General features: G+C 48.1%; 8 protein-coding genes across 8 annotated transcripts; 6 read left to right on the top strand and 2 right to left on the bottom strand.

Moving 5' to 3' along the window:
- Nucleotides 1-288: 288 nt before the first annotated feature.
- N7481_001207 (uncharacterized protein) lies at nucleotides 289-912 on the top strand (the record flags this gene model as incomplete). The annotated part of the gene is made up of 1 exon (XM_057260426.1): nucleotides 289-912. One exon carries the CDS (start codon nucleotides 289-291, stop codon nucleotides 910-912), a length of 624 nt encoding a protein of 207 aa, XP_057128258.1.
- Nucleotides 913-962: 50 nt separating this feature from the next.
- Nucleotides 963-2,219, top strand: N7481_001206 (AMP-binding enzyme; the record flags this gene model as incomplete). Its single annotated transcript, XM_057260425.1, has 5 exons — nucleotides 963-1,369; nucleotides 1,425-1,707; nucleotides 1,777-1,880; nucleotides 1,941-2,106; nucleotides 2,166-2,219. The coding sequence occupies 5 exons, from the start codon at nucleotides 963-965 to the stop codon at nucleotides 2,217-2,219; spliced, it is 1,014 nt and encodes a 337-aa protein (XP_057128257.1).
- A 427-nt stretch (nucleotides 2,220-2,646) lies between these two features.
- Nucleotides 2,647-3,685, top strand: N7481_001205 (uncharacterized protein; the record flags this gene model as incomplete). The annotated part of the gene is made up of 2 exons (XM_057260424.1): nucleotides 2,647-2,766; nucleotides 2,807-3,685. 2 exons carry the CDS (start codon nucleotides 2,647-2,649, stop codon nucleotides 3,683-3,685), a joined length of 999 nt encoding a protein of 332 aa, XP_057128256.1.
- A 686-nt stretch (nucleotides 3,686-4,371) lies between these two features.
- On the top strand, nucleotides 4,372-4,943 carry N7481_001204 (uncharacterized protein; the record flags this gene model as incomplete). The annotated part of the gene is made up of 2 exons (XM_057260423.1): nucleotides 4,372-4,379; nucleotides 4,445-4,943. The coding sequence occupies 2 exons, from the start codon at nucleotides 4,372-4,374 to the stop codon at nucleotides 4,941-4,943; spliced, it is 507 nt and encodes a 168-aa protein (XP_057128255.1).
- A 699-nt stretch (nucleotides 4,944-5,642) lies between these two features.
- Nucleotides 5,643-6,801, top strand: N7481_001203 (fumarylacetoacetate hydrolase family protein; the record flags this gene model as incomplete). The annotated part of the gene is made up of 4 exons (XM_057260422.1): nucleotides 5,643-5,919; nucleotides 6,036-6,172; nucleotides 6,237-6,606; nucleotides 6,695-6,801. 4 exons carry the CDS (start codon nucleotides 5,643-5,645, stop codon nucleotides 6,799-6,801), a joined length of 891 nt encoding a protein of 296 aa, XP_057128254.1.
- A 436-nt stretch (nucleotides 6,802-7,237) lies between these two features.
- N7481_001202 (DUF3176 domain-containing protein) lies at nucleotides 7,238-9,268 on the bottom strand (the record flags this gene model as incomplete). The annotated part of the gene is made up of 1 exon (XM_057260421.1): nucleotides 7,238-9,268. One exon carries the CDS (start codon nucleotides 9,266-9,268, stop codon nucleotides 7,238-7,240), a length of 2,031 nt encoding a protein of 676 aa, XP_057128253.1.
- Nucleotides 9,269-10,258: 990 nt separating this feature from the next.
- Nucleotides 10,259-11,515, top strand: N7481_001201 (uncharacterized protein; the record flags this gene model as incomplete). Its single annotated transcript, XM_057260420.1, has 1 exon — nucleotides 10,259-11,515. One exon carries the CDS (start codon nucleotides 10,259-10,261, stop codon nucleotides 11,513-11,515), a length of 1,257 nt encoding a protein of 418 aa, XP_057128252.1.
- Nucleotides 11,516-13,265: 1,750 nt separating this feature from the next.
- N7481_001200 (RlpA-like double-psi beta-barrel domain-containing protein) lies at nucleotides 13,266-14,036 on the bottom strand (the record flags this gene model as incomplete). Its single annotated transcript, XM_057260419.1, has 1 exon — nucleotides 13,266-14,036. One exon carries the CDS (start codon nucleotides 14,034-14,036, stop codon nucleotides 13,266-13,268), a length of 771 nt encoding a protein of 256 aa, XP_057128251.1.
- Between the last annotated feature and the right edge of the window lie 289 nt (nucleotides 14,037-14,325).

The following is a 14,325-nucleotide window of genomic DNA, read 5'->3' as shown; positions in this document are numbered from 1 at the left end:
GGCTCAGCTGAGGAACTTTATCTAGTACTAATTTAGCACGATCACAGGATATACTCCGTAGTGGGAAGCGAGTTCACGATCGTCGATTTCTTTGGCTCTCGAGTGGATCAGCTCCACTTTGAGTGTTTTGTTTCTGTCCTTTGCTTCACTCGCGTATTTGACTTTCCTTTTACGATCCGGGCATCTTGCTGTAGCTTTGCCACAAAGCCAACTTCGTCATCTAGCTGTCAATTGGCTACACTGCATTTTGCAAAACTCTTCTGAAAGGAACTTAGGTTACTTTCAATTATGTCTGCAGTCTCATCGAGGTTCCAAGTTCCTGTTCCTTCGACGGACATTCTCACCTACATTTTCGATTCGCCGCGGAGTCCGAACCAAGGTCACACAGATAACGAACCGCTAATTTTATCTGCTCAGGGGATTGAGGAGCCTTCTTGCACGTTTAATCATCTCAAACATCTTGTGAAGTGCTTTGCTTCCGGCTTCGGCAAGCGAGCCCAGCCAAGCCCAAGAGTTGTCATTTACGGGACGTTGAACGTCAATCTCCCAGCAGTTCTTTTGGGCTCAATAGGTGCAGGAGCAAGCTGTAACATTTGTCCAGCATACCCACTCGCGGAAACGACTGCCAGATTTCAGACATTAACTGCCGATTTTGTCTTTTTTGAACCGCGTCATCTGGAAACAGTGACAGCGGCAGCCAAGGCTGCTGGTATTCCCGCTGAGAATCTATTTGTTCTGGATGACTTTGAAAAATGCGAAGAATCGAGATACCCTGTCTCTCATTGGAGTCTACTTCTTGACCTCATGGATGGACCAACCTTTGAGTGGAGAAAGTTATCTGAAGAAGAAGCAAAGACAACAACAGCCATGTTCTGTCATACGTCTGGGTATGCTCACAAATTCTTCCGTTAAAAGCGAGCGATCCTTATCTAACTATCGAAAGAACAACTGGCCTTCCTAAAATGGCTGAGCGGACTCATTATGGCTTAATTGGGAACACTGAGCAGCTGCTCTATCGCTATCACCTCAAGCCAAGGCCAAGACCTGAGACGTGGTTCTGCACCTTCATGTATGCGGGTATTGGGTTTATCTTGTATGGTCTGTTGATACCGTTGAAAGCTCGGTATAAAACAATCTTTATGCCGCAGTATAAACTAGACGGATTTCTGTCCGTAATGGAGACTTTCCAGCCCACCTCTTTACACACACCCAAGCACGTCTTCCAGGATCTTTTGACAAATGCCAAGGAGGCCAATTTTTCCTGTGTCTCTAGTTTACGAACTGGAGGGGCTATGATACCAAGCCGAATGCGTGAAGAGTGGGTGCAACGTCATAAGTCGCCATGTGAAGTCGTGTGTGGAATGACTGAGTATGTTCACCTCATGAACAGCAATCCTTTATGTCAAGAATACTGAATCATATAGGGGAGGAATCCATTTTGCTTCAGACCCAAGAGAGCCGGAGGTAGATGAGACCGTTGGAGAGCTTTTGCCTAATCTTCAAGCACGAGTGGTAAATTATGATGGCCAAGTGCTCCCGAGAGGCGAGGCTGGTGAGATTCTCATTCAAAATCCATTCATGATGAAAGGATACTTGAATGGATCTATCGCCTCAAAGGAAGTTTTCAACGAGGATGGATACATCAAAACTGGTGACATTGGTATGGTGGATGAGTCTGGCCATTGGTACATTATTGGTCGCCTCAAGGTTGGTGCACACAAACCCCTCCCATTCTTTCACCATAAAGCAGTATAGCATATTGACATGAGAGTCTAGGATCTATACAAACGAAACGGATCTCATGTTATGGGATCCGAGATCGAAGCAGCAGTATTATCACATCCCGAAGTTCTCGCAGCGGCAGTTATTGCCGTGAAAGTGTACGTGCGGCTATTTTCCAATTGGAACCTTAGCGAAATCTTGCTTCTAACTTGTCACAGTCCGGGAGCAGCGGATGATGAGCCTGTTCCTCGTGGATATCTTGTTCGGCGTCCGAGATCTACCCTGGAACTTGGGGAATTCCAAAGCTGGGCCTCCACGAACCTGTCTGAGAGATTTCAGCTCGAGGGCGGTATTGAATTTCTGGATGCTTTACCCGTCTCCGCGGTATGCTATTCTTGATCTATGCTCTGATCTACTAATCAAGACTAACAGTATATCAACAGGGCGGCAAGGTAGACCGAAATGCTCTCCAGGAGAGAAGCGTTTCCCAGATGTAAGAAGAAAATATTGCAGAAAGTACCTTTATCAGAGACCATACGGACAAACTTTCTAGAATAAAAATAATAAGAAAATCAACTTTTTGAAGGGTTTTTTGCTTGACGGACAGGGTGCTCAACTTCAAGTCTTCGGGGCAAGCCGAATGCCGAGTATCGACAAAGGCCGAAATCTTCACAATGACTTCTTAGTAATTATCATACAAAGGCATAATATATTTGTATAATTTCCAAATTGTAGCAATGTACTTTGCTTTTGAATTAGTATACATCCAAATGCTTGTGACAATATCACGTGTTTGCTTTGTCAGTCAGGAGATGCTTCACGTCAGATGCCTAGCTTGTCAAAAACATTAACGCGTCGCGTGTCAAGTACAACTCAACAAGTTCCGAGCATACAGTTGTTGCGCAGGAAAAAAGAATATTCAAGATGTTGGAACTCGTCAGGCGACTTTTCCGACGCCAAAAAAGCCTCTACGGGCTAGACCATGCGGTCCTCAATGTGGTCCTACCACTTCAAAGTATGTGGATGAATATGGGATATTGGGAAGTGAGTGTAGCCATTGAAATATTTCGCATACTCTACTAAGCCAAATCAGCATACAACAAAGTTCCCAGAGGCCTGCGAGTCTTTGCTGGTTGAAGTACTACGTGCAGGTGTTCTGAAAGACAAAAGCCAAATCCTGAGAATACTAGATGTCGGATGTGGATGTGGTGATTCATCACTCTATCTTACTCGGAAAATCCACATAGGTATTGAATGCACTCCCAGCAATGAGAGCGATTCGCAAGTTCAAGCCCGGGAAATCACAAGTCAAAGGTCGATCGACACTTACATAGGGGTCACCCTGGTGCCTGAACAGGCAGCATTCGCACAGCAGCGGATTGTTGAAAGCCGCAAATTGGATCAAGTCGCTGGGGCTGGGGTTGCCGAAGTTTTCTGCGCTGATGCGGCCGATCCATCCAGCTGGTCTGGAGAATTGAAGGACTCTATGTCCGACATGGCCGACACGTCAAGTGATCCCAAAGTAGGTACATGGGTTCTTGCTGTGGATACGATGTATCACTATCGCCCTTCGCGCCTCCCGCTCTTTCAATATGCCAATTCCACTCTTAACGCCTCGTTTATGGCGTTCGATCTGATTCTGGGGCCTGAAACGTCCTGGAAACAGCGTCTCTTTCTTCGATTGACGTGCTGGCTCACTAGGTCACCATATGGGAACTTTGTTTCTCAAGAGGAATATAAAAATCTTTTGGTTCAAGGAGGGTATGAGCCTTCCCAAATCGAAATAAGGGATATATCGGGCCATGTGTTCCCCGGACTCGTGAAATTTCTTCATCAGAGAGTCAGAGAAGGAACACCTTTGGGTCTGAATGTGAGCAAATTTCGTGCAGCTGAATTGCTGTTTGGCTGGTGGGCAAATACTGGAGTTATTAGGGGAGTAATTGTCACTGCCCACAAATCATGAGCGCGATGAATGACAAGTGTTCACCTGGGCAGTATTCGATGAACAGTCCTGTATGTTTGGCCAAGTTCATTTTATCTATGTGTGCTAGTGAATGGATGGGATTATTTATGCTACATTATTGAGCAGATCTTTTTTCAATTTCATTAGCGTCTTGATATTCTATAGCAGCCCCGAATACCATGTCCAACCGTGGAGTTTACTTCAATTCAACGCTTCATCAACACAATGCAACCTAACTTACGGAATTCCATACTCTAAACAATTCCCTATCGCGACTGATCTTTCGCGCATCAATTAGTTCAATCTAGATTATTAATCATACCCCCGAGTTATGATGGTCGGGGCGCAAAGCATACTGCTTTCAATAACAGAAATTACAGAATATTTGGTTCATATCCCATCAGCCGAGGCATCACTGCATATGACAGATCTGTTGGAATCATGTTGAAAACATGCGCCAATGGTATCTCCAGTCGACCGTAAAAGGGGAAATAAATAGTTTGGCCCCTCCACACCACGCCAATCTCCTCCACTCAGAGCTTCTCTATTGCAAATTCCAACTCAACAGTCTCACTTTGCGACTACGCACATTCCATCCCGTTCGGAAGTACATACTAGCCAGCTATAACCGCCCCGGGTACCACTACCAAGTATATTTTAACGTTTCGAAACGAAAAAAAGCTGCCATGGCTAAGTAGGCATACCCATGGATGAGAATATTGTTTATACCGTAATTATGTACTAACACTTCTTTCCTAGCCAACCGTTACATTCCGCTATCGTTCATTGGCCGCTTGCCTTGATCATCTCCGCCCATGGATTCGACGCATTGCAACTAGGCTTGCCATTCATCCCCAAAGATATTGTCAACTACCTTCCTACAACCACCGAGCTCTCCATCATTTCATACTACATCCTCTCTTTCGGTCTCTTGACTGGCCTCGCGGCTGTTGTTACTGGTATCTACCAGGCCAGCCGCCTTGTGGCCAGACTAGGCGGTGTTTATGATGCGGAAAAGAAAGCCATCAAGCCCAAGGTCAAGACACTGGTTGCCCACGCCGCTCTGAACGACATTGTTCTCCTGTCCAGTGCCGCATACTGGCGAACACGTCGGGAGGCAGGAGGTGCGGCGTCTGTGCCTGATGCGACGATGTTGGCAGTCGGCGTTGCCCTCGGTAGCATCCAGTTGTTTGCTGCTGGCCTCGGTCGCAGCTTGGTGTACAGCGCTGGAGCTGGAAAGACAAAGAAGTCGCAATGAAGGCCAGTTGTCGCAGCTCATGTGTCTTAAAGACATAGGGGATTTTCGTATCATGATGTTCATGTCGATAAACCACCTGATTGATTCCCGGGATATTCAATCGAGTATATAGCAGGGTCGGGAATGAGGATACCGTGCGAACGTGGACGTTGCAGCACATTGGAAACCTCCTTCTCCAACAGAGACGCCACGCTTTTTAGAATTTGCGGGCAACTTTGACCAAGATCTAGCGGGAATACTCACATCTTTGTATGAAGTTAAATTTCAAATTCGGATACATTATTTCGGCTATATGATTTTGCTATCTGGTGGGTGGACTCTGCCTCTACCTAAATAATTTGCCCAAAAGAGCCTCTTGACCAACCGTGTTCGTAGAATTTCATCAAATAAAAGGCAACTTGGAGTGCGCAAAGTGAAAAGTAGCTCACCCTTCACGCCCTCTTGCTCATGAAACCATCCCAATATATAATAAAGCCATTGAGTTGGTCCCCACGGCTTGAAATTGCAAATCCAGACCCAGAGCCATCTCATCGGAACCAATCCGATCTACCCGGTCTACCCCCGAAGACGCCAACCATCCCCCACTGGTATATTCGAGCCCCGCAGAGTCGCGCGAATATAAAAAGAAATTAGTACACATCCGAATCAGATAGCTGGTATTCCTCCGTTATTCCCATTAACTTCTACGGCGAAATTATCATGCCCCTCCCCTGGACAAGACTCATCCGGTTCATCGCGACAGACGGCCGCACCCTCCGCGGGGAACCAATTCTCGAAACCCCCAAAAAAGACCTAGGATTCATTACCGAAGCCGATAGGCTTCAGGCACGCATCATTGAGGGAGATGATATCTACGACACGACGGGAAATACGCGCGTCACGGATGAAATCGTTACCGTGAAGACTATCCTAGGACCGCTGGCACAGGAAGATGTTCCCATTTTGCGTTGCGTGGGGTTGAATTATGCGAAGCATAGTAGGTTTTTCGCTCTTCGTCATATTCTATACTACAGCGTTTATCTCCATCTGGTGATATTTTGAACTTGAATGCATATGCGAAAATCTAATCGCTAATGCTCTGCAATGCAATAGTTAAAGAAGCAGGCCGTACTCCACCACCATTCCCATTCATATTCTTCAAACCAAACACAACAATTCATGACCACGGCAAGCCCGTCGAAATCCCGCAAATCGCTCAAGATGAGCAAGCAGATTACGAGGGCGAACTTGTACACCTCCCCCGTCCAACCAAGCCCGCATGCCTCGCACGCACTCAACGCTAACAAAAAGCAGTGTCTCGTAATAGGTCGCGACGCCAAAAATGTTTCTCCAGACGAGGCACTCTCATATATTGGCGCCTACACGGTCGGAAACGACATCTCCTCGCGCAAACTGCAGCGCGATGCCGCTCTCGCGGGACGGGTACCGCAATGGGGGTTCTCGAAGGGCTTTGATACATATGCGCCTCTGGGTCCGTGTCTTGTTGCTGGGAGCCAGATTGCGGATCCTAGTCAATTGCTACTGAAGACTGTCGTGGATGGGGAAATCAGGCAGGACGAGAGCGTTTCTGATTTATTGTTTGATTGTACGTACTTGGTTAGTTATTTGTCGTCTGGGACGACATTGCAGAAGGGGAGTGTTATTATGACGGGAACGCCTGGTGGTGAGTACATACCTGTTTTCCCGATATTTGTTTATCGACACTACCTATGGGTGGTTTTTATTGGCTTTACTGAATGGGTTATGTTTAGGTGTTGGGGCTGGGTTGAGCCCGCCGCGATATCTTGTTCCTGGGACGCAGATGGATGTGTCGATTTCGGGAATTGGAACGTTGAGAAATAATGTCGTCTTTGCGTGAGACTTCAAGTTCATTGATCGCAAATACTAGTAGGTACGGATGGAGTGTTGGGAACTTGAAGAAATAGAATAAAAGATATTTGTGAAACCACGATATAACATTCTTGAAGTTTCTAATCTGTCTAGTGGACACCGTGATCTGGCTAGGGTAGGCAACTTGAAAAATTCGAGAAGCGACAAGTCCACCTCAAAGAAATGACCTAACTTATATATTATCTACTATCTAGTATTGAATTTTTCTACTTCCTTTCCTAATACTAGTACTTATAATCTACTGAGAATTCCAACTCCTTTTTTGAAAATGCCCAGGCCTAGGCCTGGAGCCAGTGCTGTTATCATCCGCCTCCGCCGCCTGGTTGAAGTGCATTCAGCAATTTGCTATTCACTTCCGGTGCCTTGTGCTGGTTGCAATATCTGTGTGACGCTCGTGAGTACTGCTAGATTACAGATGGGCCACTCCACTTGTTCCTTCCGAGCCGCAGTCGACCGTCCACAATATCTTCCATTTTCACCCGAGTAATTTGTGCAGACTGGCTCATCTGGCTGATTTTGGTGTAGTCAGCTGTAGACCCAAAACGCTCCAGCCTTGGGTCAATTTTCTCAGCACCACAATAGAGCATGGGTAAAATAGATGACTTCCACAAGCCGAGTCGGTGTTGTCGGTTCTTCATCACCGTCGTGATCCAGAAGGCAAAGCCAGCGACAAGAAGCACAGACGGGAAAGTCAGCCACTGCCAAGATACCTTGACGAAGGCCTGGGAGGTCATAGCTGTGCCGCTAGCGCTGGCGTTGCTGGTTTGCAGAGTGTACTTGGTGAGAGCGGCAGCCATGTCCGACAGCAACGAACCAAGGCCGTAGTCGATGACTCTGGTGAACGCAGCCGCGAATTTAGCGCTGGTGGACCAGCTTTTATCAGCTGACATGGCCCACAACGCGGTACTAAAATTGAACATGTATTGTTCAGTCTTGTATCCCAAAAATGGACTATTCGCGTATAGATTATCGAGAGCAATATATCCGGTTTCAGTAACATTTGGACTGATCCTCCGGAGACAAAACACAAATTGCTCAGTATCGGCCCAGTTCCCCGTGGGAAGCTTGACAAAGTTGAACGGGCCGGGCCGATCGGTCGGCCTCCAGCAATCGATATCCTGAAAACCGTATTCGATTTCAAGGTTGTCGACGGGAAGGTTATTGGTGAACCGCTCCCCATAGTCAATCGATGTGACATTAACTTGTGGCGTGCCAGAAGAGACAGAAACATTATATGTCTTCAGGCACAAGGAAAGAACGCATTCTTGCACGCTTTTAAGGCGAATCCCGCGGACAAACTCCGTGATGTTTGTGAAGCTTGCATTGGCAGATTCCGCTTCAAATTGGGCATGCGCGAAGACAAAAACCGGGTAGGGAACACCCAAGGAAGAATCTACTCGTTTGGTGAGACCAACCATCCATATGAGTTCTGCGGGTATGCCTATGCCGTTCGTTTTAGTATTATATTGAACCACAGCGGTGCCATTTTCTCCGTTACCGGAATTTACAGAGCAACCATAGAATTTTTGTTCGTCGGTGAGTTTTTGCTGATCGTCAACATCAGGCTCTGTCCATTGATCACATTTATAGATAGTGGCTAAATCGGTCACATCCTGGCATTTACTGCAAAAGCCCAGGGATTGGAATTCGGGCCAAGTACAGTTTCCAGACGGGCAAGTAGGATTCACTGCAAAATCCGTGTTCCAAAGAGCAGCGTTGTAGCTTTGTTCCAAGAAAGTGTAGTTCGCATTTGACGCAAAAGTTAGCGCCTGGGGCATCGTCGCTTGTGTCGTGCTACCTGGAGTTTGTTGAACAGGGTAGCTCAAAATCTGCTGTACAAATGGATCTAAAGCCATCGAAAGTACGGTAACAATCGCCCCCAGGGAGGCAACCGAGAGCCCGCGATGCTGGAAGAGAAGATACAAAGCGCCGAGCGGCCCTCGGCTTGCGTCGTCGAAGGACTGCATATCTAAGACGGATTGTTCTCGATGCTGAAACCAGATCCATTTCAATTGACCTACCGCCCCAGCTACCACGAAAAGTAATGACGATCGGGATGCTGTGGCTAGCAAAGAGATGATTGAGTTGAGTGTCAGCCCGTAAGATAGATTAGGGGACGGCTTGTGGTCGTAGGCTCTCAGAATAACGATGACTGCAATGAAGGACGCGAAGCTGAACGCCATGGCGACACATTCGAGAAGCCATGTATCATCAAGTGAAGCCCAGCCTCCATATTTGGAGGGAGATGGCGTCTTGGTATTGAATTTATCATGATCAGCCCTCGCAACGAGGGGTCGCGATCGAGGATCATCGTCGCCGGAAACAGTTATTGTGTCCTGGGAACCCACTGGGGAGGATGCTCGGCTTTCGGTAGAGGCAGCTCGAGGTTTCTGGTAGTAGGCGGAAGTCGTGGTATAATCCTTCCGACACTCCATGTTTTCAGTTGTGAATGGAAGCAGGTCATCGTTCTTCCGTTCGGGGGTCACTCTTATTATAACCCCCAGGTTGGGAGCGCTAGTGGCTGCGAGGGGTCTTCACTTTCCAGCCTCACGTTGGATACAACCAAATAAGGTGAGCCATCAAGCGCTTGTACGATAGTAAAACAGCCTAACGCAGCATGACGCTCGTCAACAGGACCCTGGCGCCTAGTAGTCTTTTCACATCCATTTCGGCCAATTGAAGAAGAGGGAAAAGGGAGGCGGGTTGGGTGAGCCTCTTGGCCCCCAACTAGACCCACAAGACGGGCGTCAAAAAGAGATTCGGATTGGAAATGTGGTAACCGACAGCATCAGACTAGATTGTTGGGGCTTGATTATCGTTGAAGGGAAATAAGAGGAGATACAGGTTAATTCGGTGGATGCAAGTGGAAAAAACTACTCCGTATACTTATTCTCATGCCCCTTCCATGCCTATTCTCTACCTACCAGGTACTAGTATTCACTAACTAACTAATAACGAAGGGATTACTTAGGCATATGCTCTCAAAATCAAAACCCTGCGCCTGATGCTATTTCATTTGTACTAGGTTGATCTCGTCTCACCAGAAGACCGGGGTACTAGTAGCTAACAATCTTGGAGTAGTTAGTAGTATCTACTCCACCACAACGCTGAGTGATGGTGAATTGCGCGCCGAAAACAGCTATGTTCAACGCCAGGTATGCATTCATGTAAACTAATCTTGCCGTGTGTCTGCTTTGCATTCAGGTATAATACGTCCCAAGGCTGGTGTGCCTACCAATACTCTTTAATTCTTTTTCAGACCCCAATGCCAAGATATTCTATGTACTCGCTAGCATCGACCAATCTGGATTTGAGGGTCCGCGGTGGTGCCGTTTCTTGGCCCCATTTTCGCTTCCTTGAGCCTCCCCGCGGCCCCCCAATTTTTTTTCGTTCTTACAACACATCGAAAATCCATCAAGGTCAACATGGGCTCATGGGATTATTACTGCGCTTTGTGCGGGTCCACCTTCCACGGAGAGAGCTTTGTTTCTAGAAAACCACGCACAGCCCGGTACTTATGGCGAGAAAAACGCGACGCTGACTTTGATACATTGGTGGCTGCGGATCCCTTGAATGGCCGAATCGATTTCCGGAGGTTCAACGAAGAAACAGCTGCTGGTGAAGACAATCTCGATAATGAATCATTGTCTAGCCAAGATGAGAATGGCACCTATGATTGCTCGATCATCTCCAAAGAGGATGCCACATGGTCCAATAATCTCCAATGTCTTGGCGTGAATATTGATTATCCTTTTCCGAGCAATGCATTTCTTTCTGACATTGGCTATGATGACGAATTCGGCGCTGTCTCTGCCGAGCCAGGCAGCGATTCTAGCGCGCCCGACGATTTGGGCGATTATTCGGCTTACGATCAGAACGAAGATTACCCACTCTTCCCGTTTCACCCCAAGTGCTTTGAGCTGCTCCAACAGACCGTCGCATTCTGGCGAGGTTTCCAAATAAAGGCCAGACCGCTACTCGAACGTGACTGGGAGTTGAACGTACCCGGTGGTGATCTTGACAAGGATGTGCTGTGGAGGGTCTTCCGCAATTTGCAGAGTGATGCACAGCTGGATATCTCATATGGAGAGCCAGCGCCACCTCAAGATCAATACTGGTGTGTAAACCCGGGCGATGAGCTCTTCATTGCAGACCCTGGAAAGCGAAACCCCCACGCCATGAATGCGATTCATGATATGTGGCGCGAAATACACTCTCCCGGATTAGAATCCGATATTACTAGTAAACTTAGTAGTATGGATGATCCGTTTGCACAATTTCCGCTCGAATTACTCCTGATCATCACTTCATCACTCCAGCCTCGCTCGCTTTTAAGCCTCATGCAAGCTTCGCCTCACATACGACGTGGATTAGGCCGGAGTTTTTCATATTGGCGACAACGATTTGAAACAGATTTACCATGGTTCTACGAAGTTCACTCTTTTCTAGAGGACTTTCCCAGCCCAGCCAGCTGTGATTCTAGAGAGCTTCCTGGCAAGTCGCTCTCGCATTTCTTTGCATGGGCGTACCATACTACCACCCCCCGATTGGGATTACAAGGCCCTTTCATGGGAATTGCCAATCGTCGACGAATTTGGGAAGCATGCAACCAACTCGTGGGTCCGTACTTGGCTCAGGTCAACACCGAATATAGCTACTCAGAAGTTGAAGAAGAAGGATAGTTCCACAGTGATACAATCTGAGTTGAGATGTCTGTGGTTGATTGACCACCATTAGACTGCCTCCACACCGAAAGAGTCTCATTGGTGCGGGCCTGGTCGCAGTTCAACGCGAGGAACGGCGATCTTACCTTGAATATGCCAGTGTTTTGTAAGGTTGAAGATCTTGTTGGGCTGCAGGGCTGGCTGTTGTGATGAATAATGACAAATACTGAAAGCAGACTGGCTTTGGCCATGACAGTAATAACGAACATCCAAGGCCCGCAAGGACGGTAAAACCCACGCGAGTCAGTCGTGGAAACTGAATTACCGAATGTATCCTTTACTGGCCGGATACTCCTGATGAATGGACGGAAGCACGTCTGGACTTCTCTCGGAAAATGGAAATTTCATCGGACCAATTTCCCGTTCTGTACTCCGTAGCTAATACCTTAAATGTTCTCACGCACAGGAGTCAGTTCCGCTATAGCGCTGATTCCACCATTGTTGTCAGTCTTGGAGACTGATCGCACTCGGAGAACCGTGAAGTCGCTATAGGTTCGTCCAGCAGACGATAGCATATGGAACTTTGTTAATAAATCTACTCTCATAGCTTGAAGAACGACTCGAGAAGCATTTTGCAGCCGGATAGCCTGCGAGCGTTCGATTCGTCGAGCATCCCGTAGCAATGGCAGATGAGTAAATACGAGTATCTCGCGATAGGAAAGTAGAAGGTGAAACTACTCCTACTACCCATAGGATAGTTAGGTCCCTCCCGCCTGGTTTTTGGGGCTTGCTAGGGCCCCGCCGATCAGTGATATTTTAGGAGCTATTGATTTCTCGGATGATCCTTCTGGGGCTGAGCATCAAACTAAACCTCAATTCCCACGCGCGTTTAGAAAGTGGTACGGTGACTTTGGACATCGCAAATGCGTTTCAAATATAGCTCGCAGAGTCCAAGACGAGAAGTTGGAGGTGAGCGATGTCACCCTTTCAAGGCCTCCAGGGCTAGCAGCTATGGCAAGTCAGTGGCGGGCTGAGAAGGTGGCTGTGAAACAGGGGTATTCGGAGCCAGAATTGAGGTACGGAGTATCTATATTCCTTTAGTACGGAGTACAGGGTACCGTAATACTCCGTAGAGTTACGATTTACGAATTTCAGTAGCCAAGTTTCAGGCACCAAAGTCAATCAACAGTTCAGCCAGGAAAACTTAAATTCAGATCAGACTAAGCTAAAGCTGTCATTTGACACAAGCCTCAAAAAGAATATCCGTTTCCAATTTGCTAAAGATAGATACCGGAGGTATTTGGATTTTATTGTCCTCTTCACTTTTTCGTTCAAAGGCATAGTCTCGTAGAAATCATCAGTGCCGGCACATATCAAGAAAGGGCATCTCAAGAGATCAGCCTAGTCCTGATTGGATTGTCAAGATGCGCATCGAGTTCTGAATAGGCACGGGGTTGGGGGTTTGGTTTTGATGGGGCCATCATGGTAGTATTGTCACAGGACTCCGAAGAGAAACAGATTCTATGAACAGGCAAAGGTGAAAAAATGATGCAGCCCACTGGGGGCGCAAAATGGTGTAGAAAAATGGAGGTTATCCAAAAACGAATGGAAGAAAGATAAAATGAAAAATGAAACAGTTGGAGGGGGCCGAGAATCGACGCGCGATTCACGGAACGAAGAGAAGATAAGAATATGTCATAAATCGAGCCAGCGATACAATCTACCAGAGACTTTCCCATGTTCAGAGTGAAGCGATCGACGCGACACTTTAGTTGTTGATGGACCAGGTGACCTCGTCGATACGGCCCGCGGAGAGATCGGCGAGTTCCTTGAATAGATAGCGGGACAGATCGATGGAATCGTTGTCGCAGCCCATGCACTTATCAACGACCGTGCCGGTTTTCGTGACACCGCCGTACGAGATGGTGACGGTCTTGCCACAGTCTGCATCGGTCATGACACCAACTGGCAGGGCAAGGACTGGCTCGGAGCCACCATCGTTGGTAGTACCACAAGAGCTGGGGTTGGTGGCCAGGGTAGCGGTGTCGTAATAGGTCGCCTGGCCCTTGTGCGTGGCGCCGGAGCCGGAGCTGGTATCGGTGGAGCTGGTGTCGGTGGAGCGCTGAGCGGTTTGAACGGCAGCGGCGGCAGTGGTGGTGGTAGAAGAGGAGGACTCCGAAGAAGACTCGACAGAGGGAGCGGCAGCAGCGTTCTGGGCCTGGACGGTGGCCTTCTCGGTGGGCTGAGCGACAGGGGCAGGGGCCTCGGTGGTGGAGGTGGTCGGGGCAGCCTTGGCCTCCTCCTTGACAGGAGCGGCGGAGGACGTAGTCTCAACAGCAGCAGCCGGGGTGGTCACAGCGACGACAGTTGCGGTAGGCTTACCCTGGTTCGGGTAGATGGTGGTGGTGACATCGACAGTAGTCCAGACAACGTCGGTGACAGTCTCCCAAACAACAGCGCGCTTCTCGACGGGAGCAGCGATACCGGTGAGGGCAAAGAGAGCGCCAGCAAGGGCGAGGGTCTTGGTGATGGGAGCCATTGTAAAAGAAGGCAGATTCTTTCAGAGAATGTCGAGGGTTGTGTTTGTGTTTTGTGTGGGGAGTTATTTGCTTAATGACAGGGCACTGCACAGCAGTAAAGGATTGAACGACTCAAAGGAGTGTGAGATCGAACAAAACGGCGAAGGAAGGAACCGTTTGGAAAGTGGTGATGGTGATGGGAGGAGGAGAGGAGGAGGAGAAGGGAAAGGGGGAGGTGGTGGACTAAATATTCACTACACCCAGCAGGCACGGTACTCCACCGACTACACTCCACTTCTACCTCTCAAC

Source organism: Penicillium waksmanii, assembly GCF_028829765.1.
Source record: "Penicillium waksmanii strain IBT 27052 chromosome Unknown utg000001l:1.0-4852451.0:1.0-4856178.0, whole genome shotgun sequence".
NCBI classification, from domain to species: Eukaryota; Fungi; Ascomycota; class Eurotiomycetes; order Eurotiales; family Aspergillaceae; genus Penicillium; species Penicillium waksmanii.
Note: the sequence above shows the minus strand (reverse complement) of the source record. Positions and strands in the feature narration are given on the sequence as shown.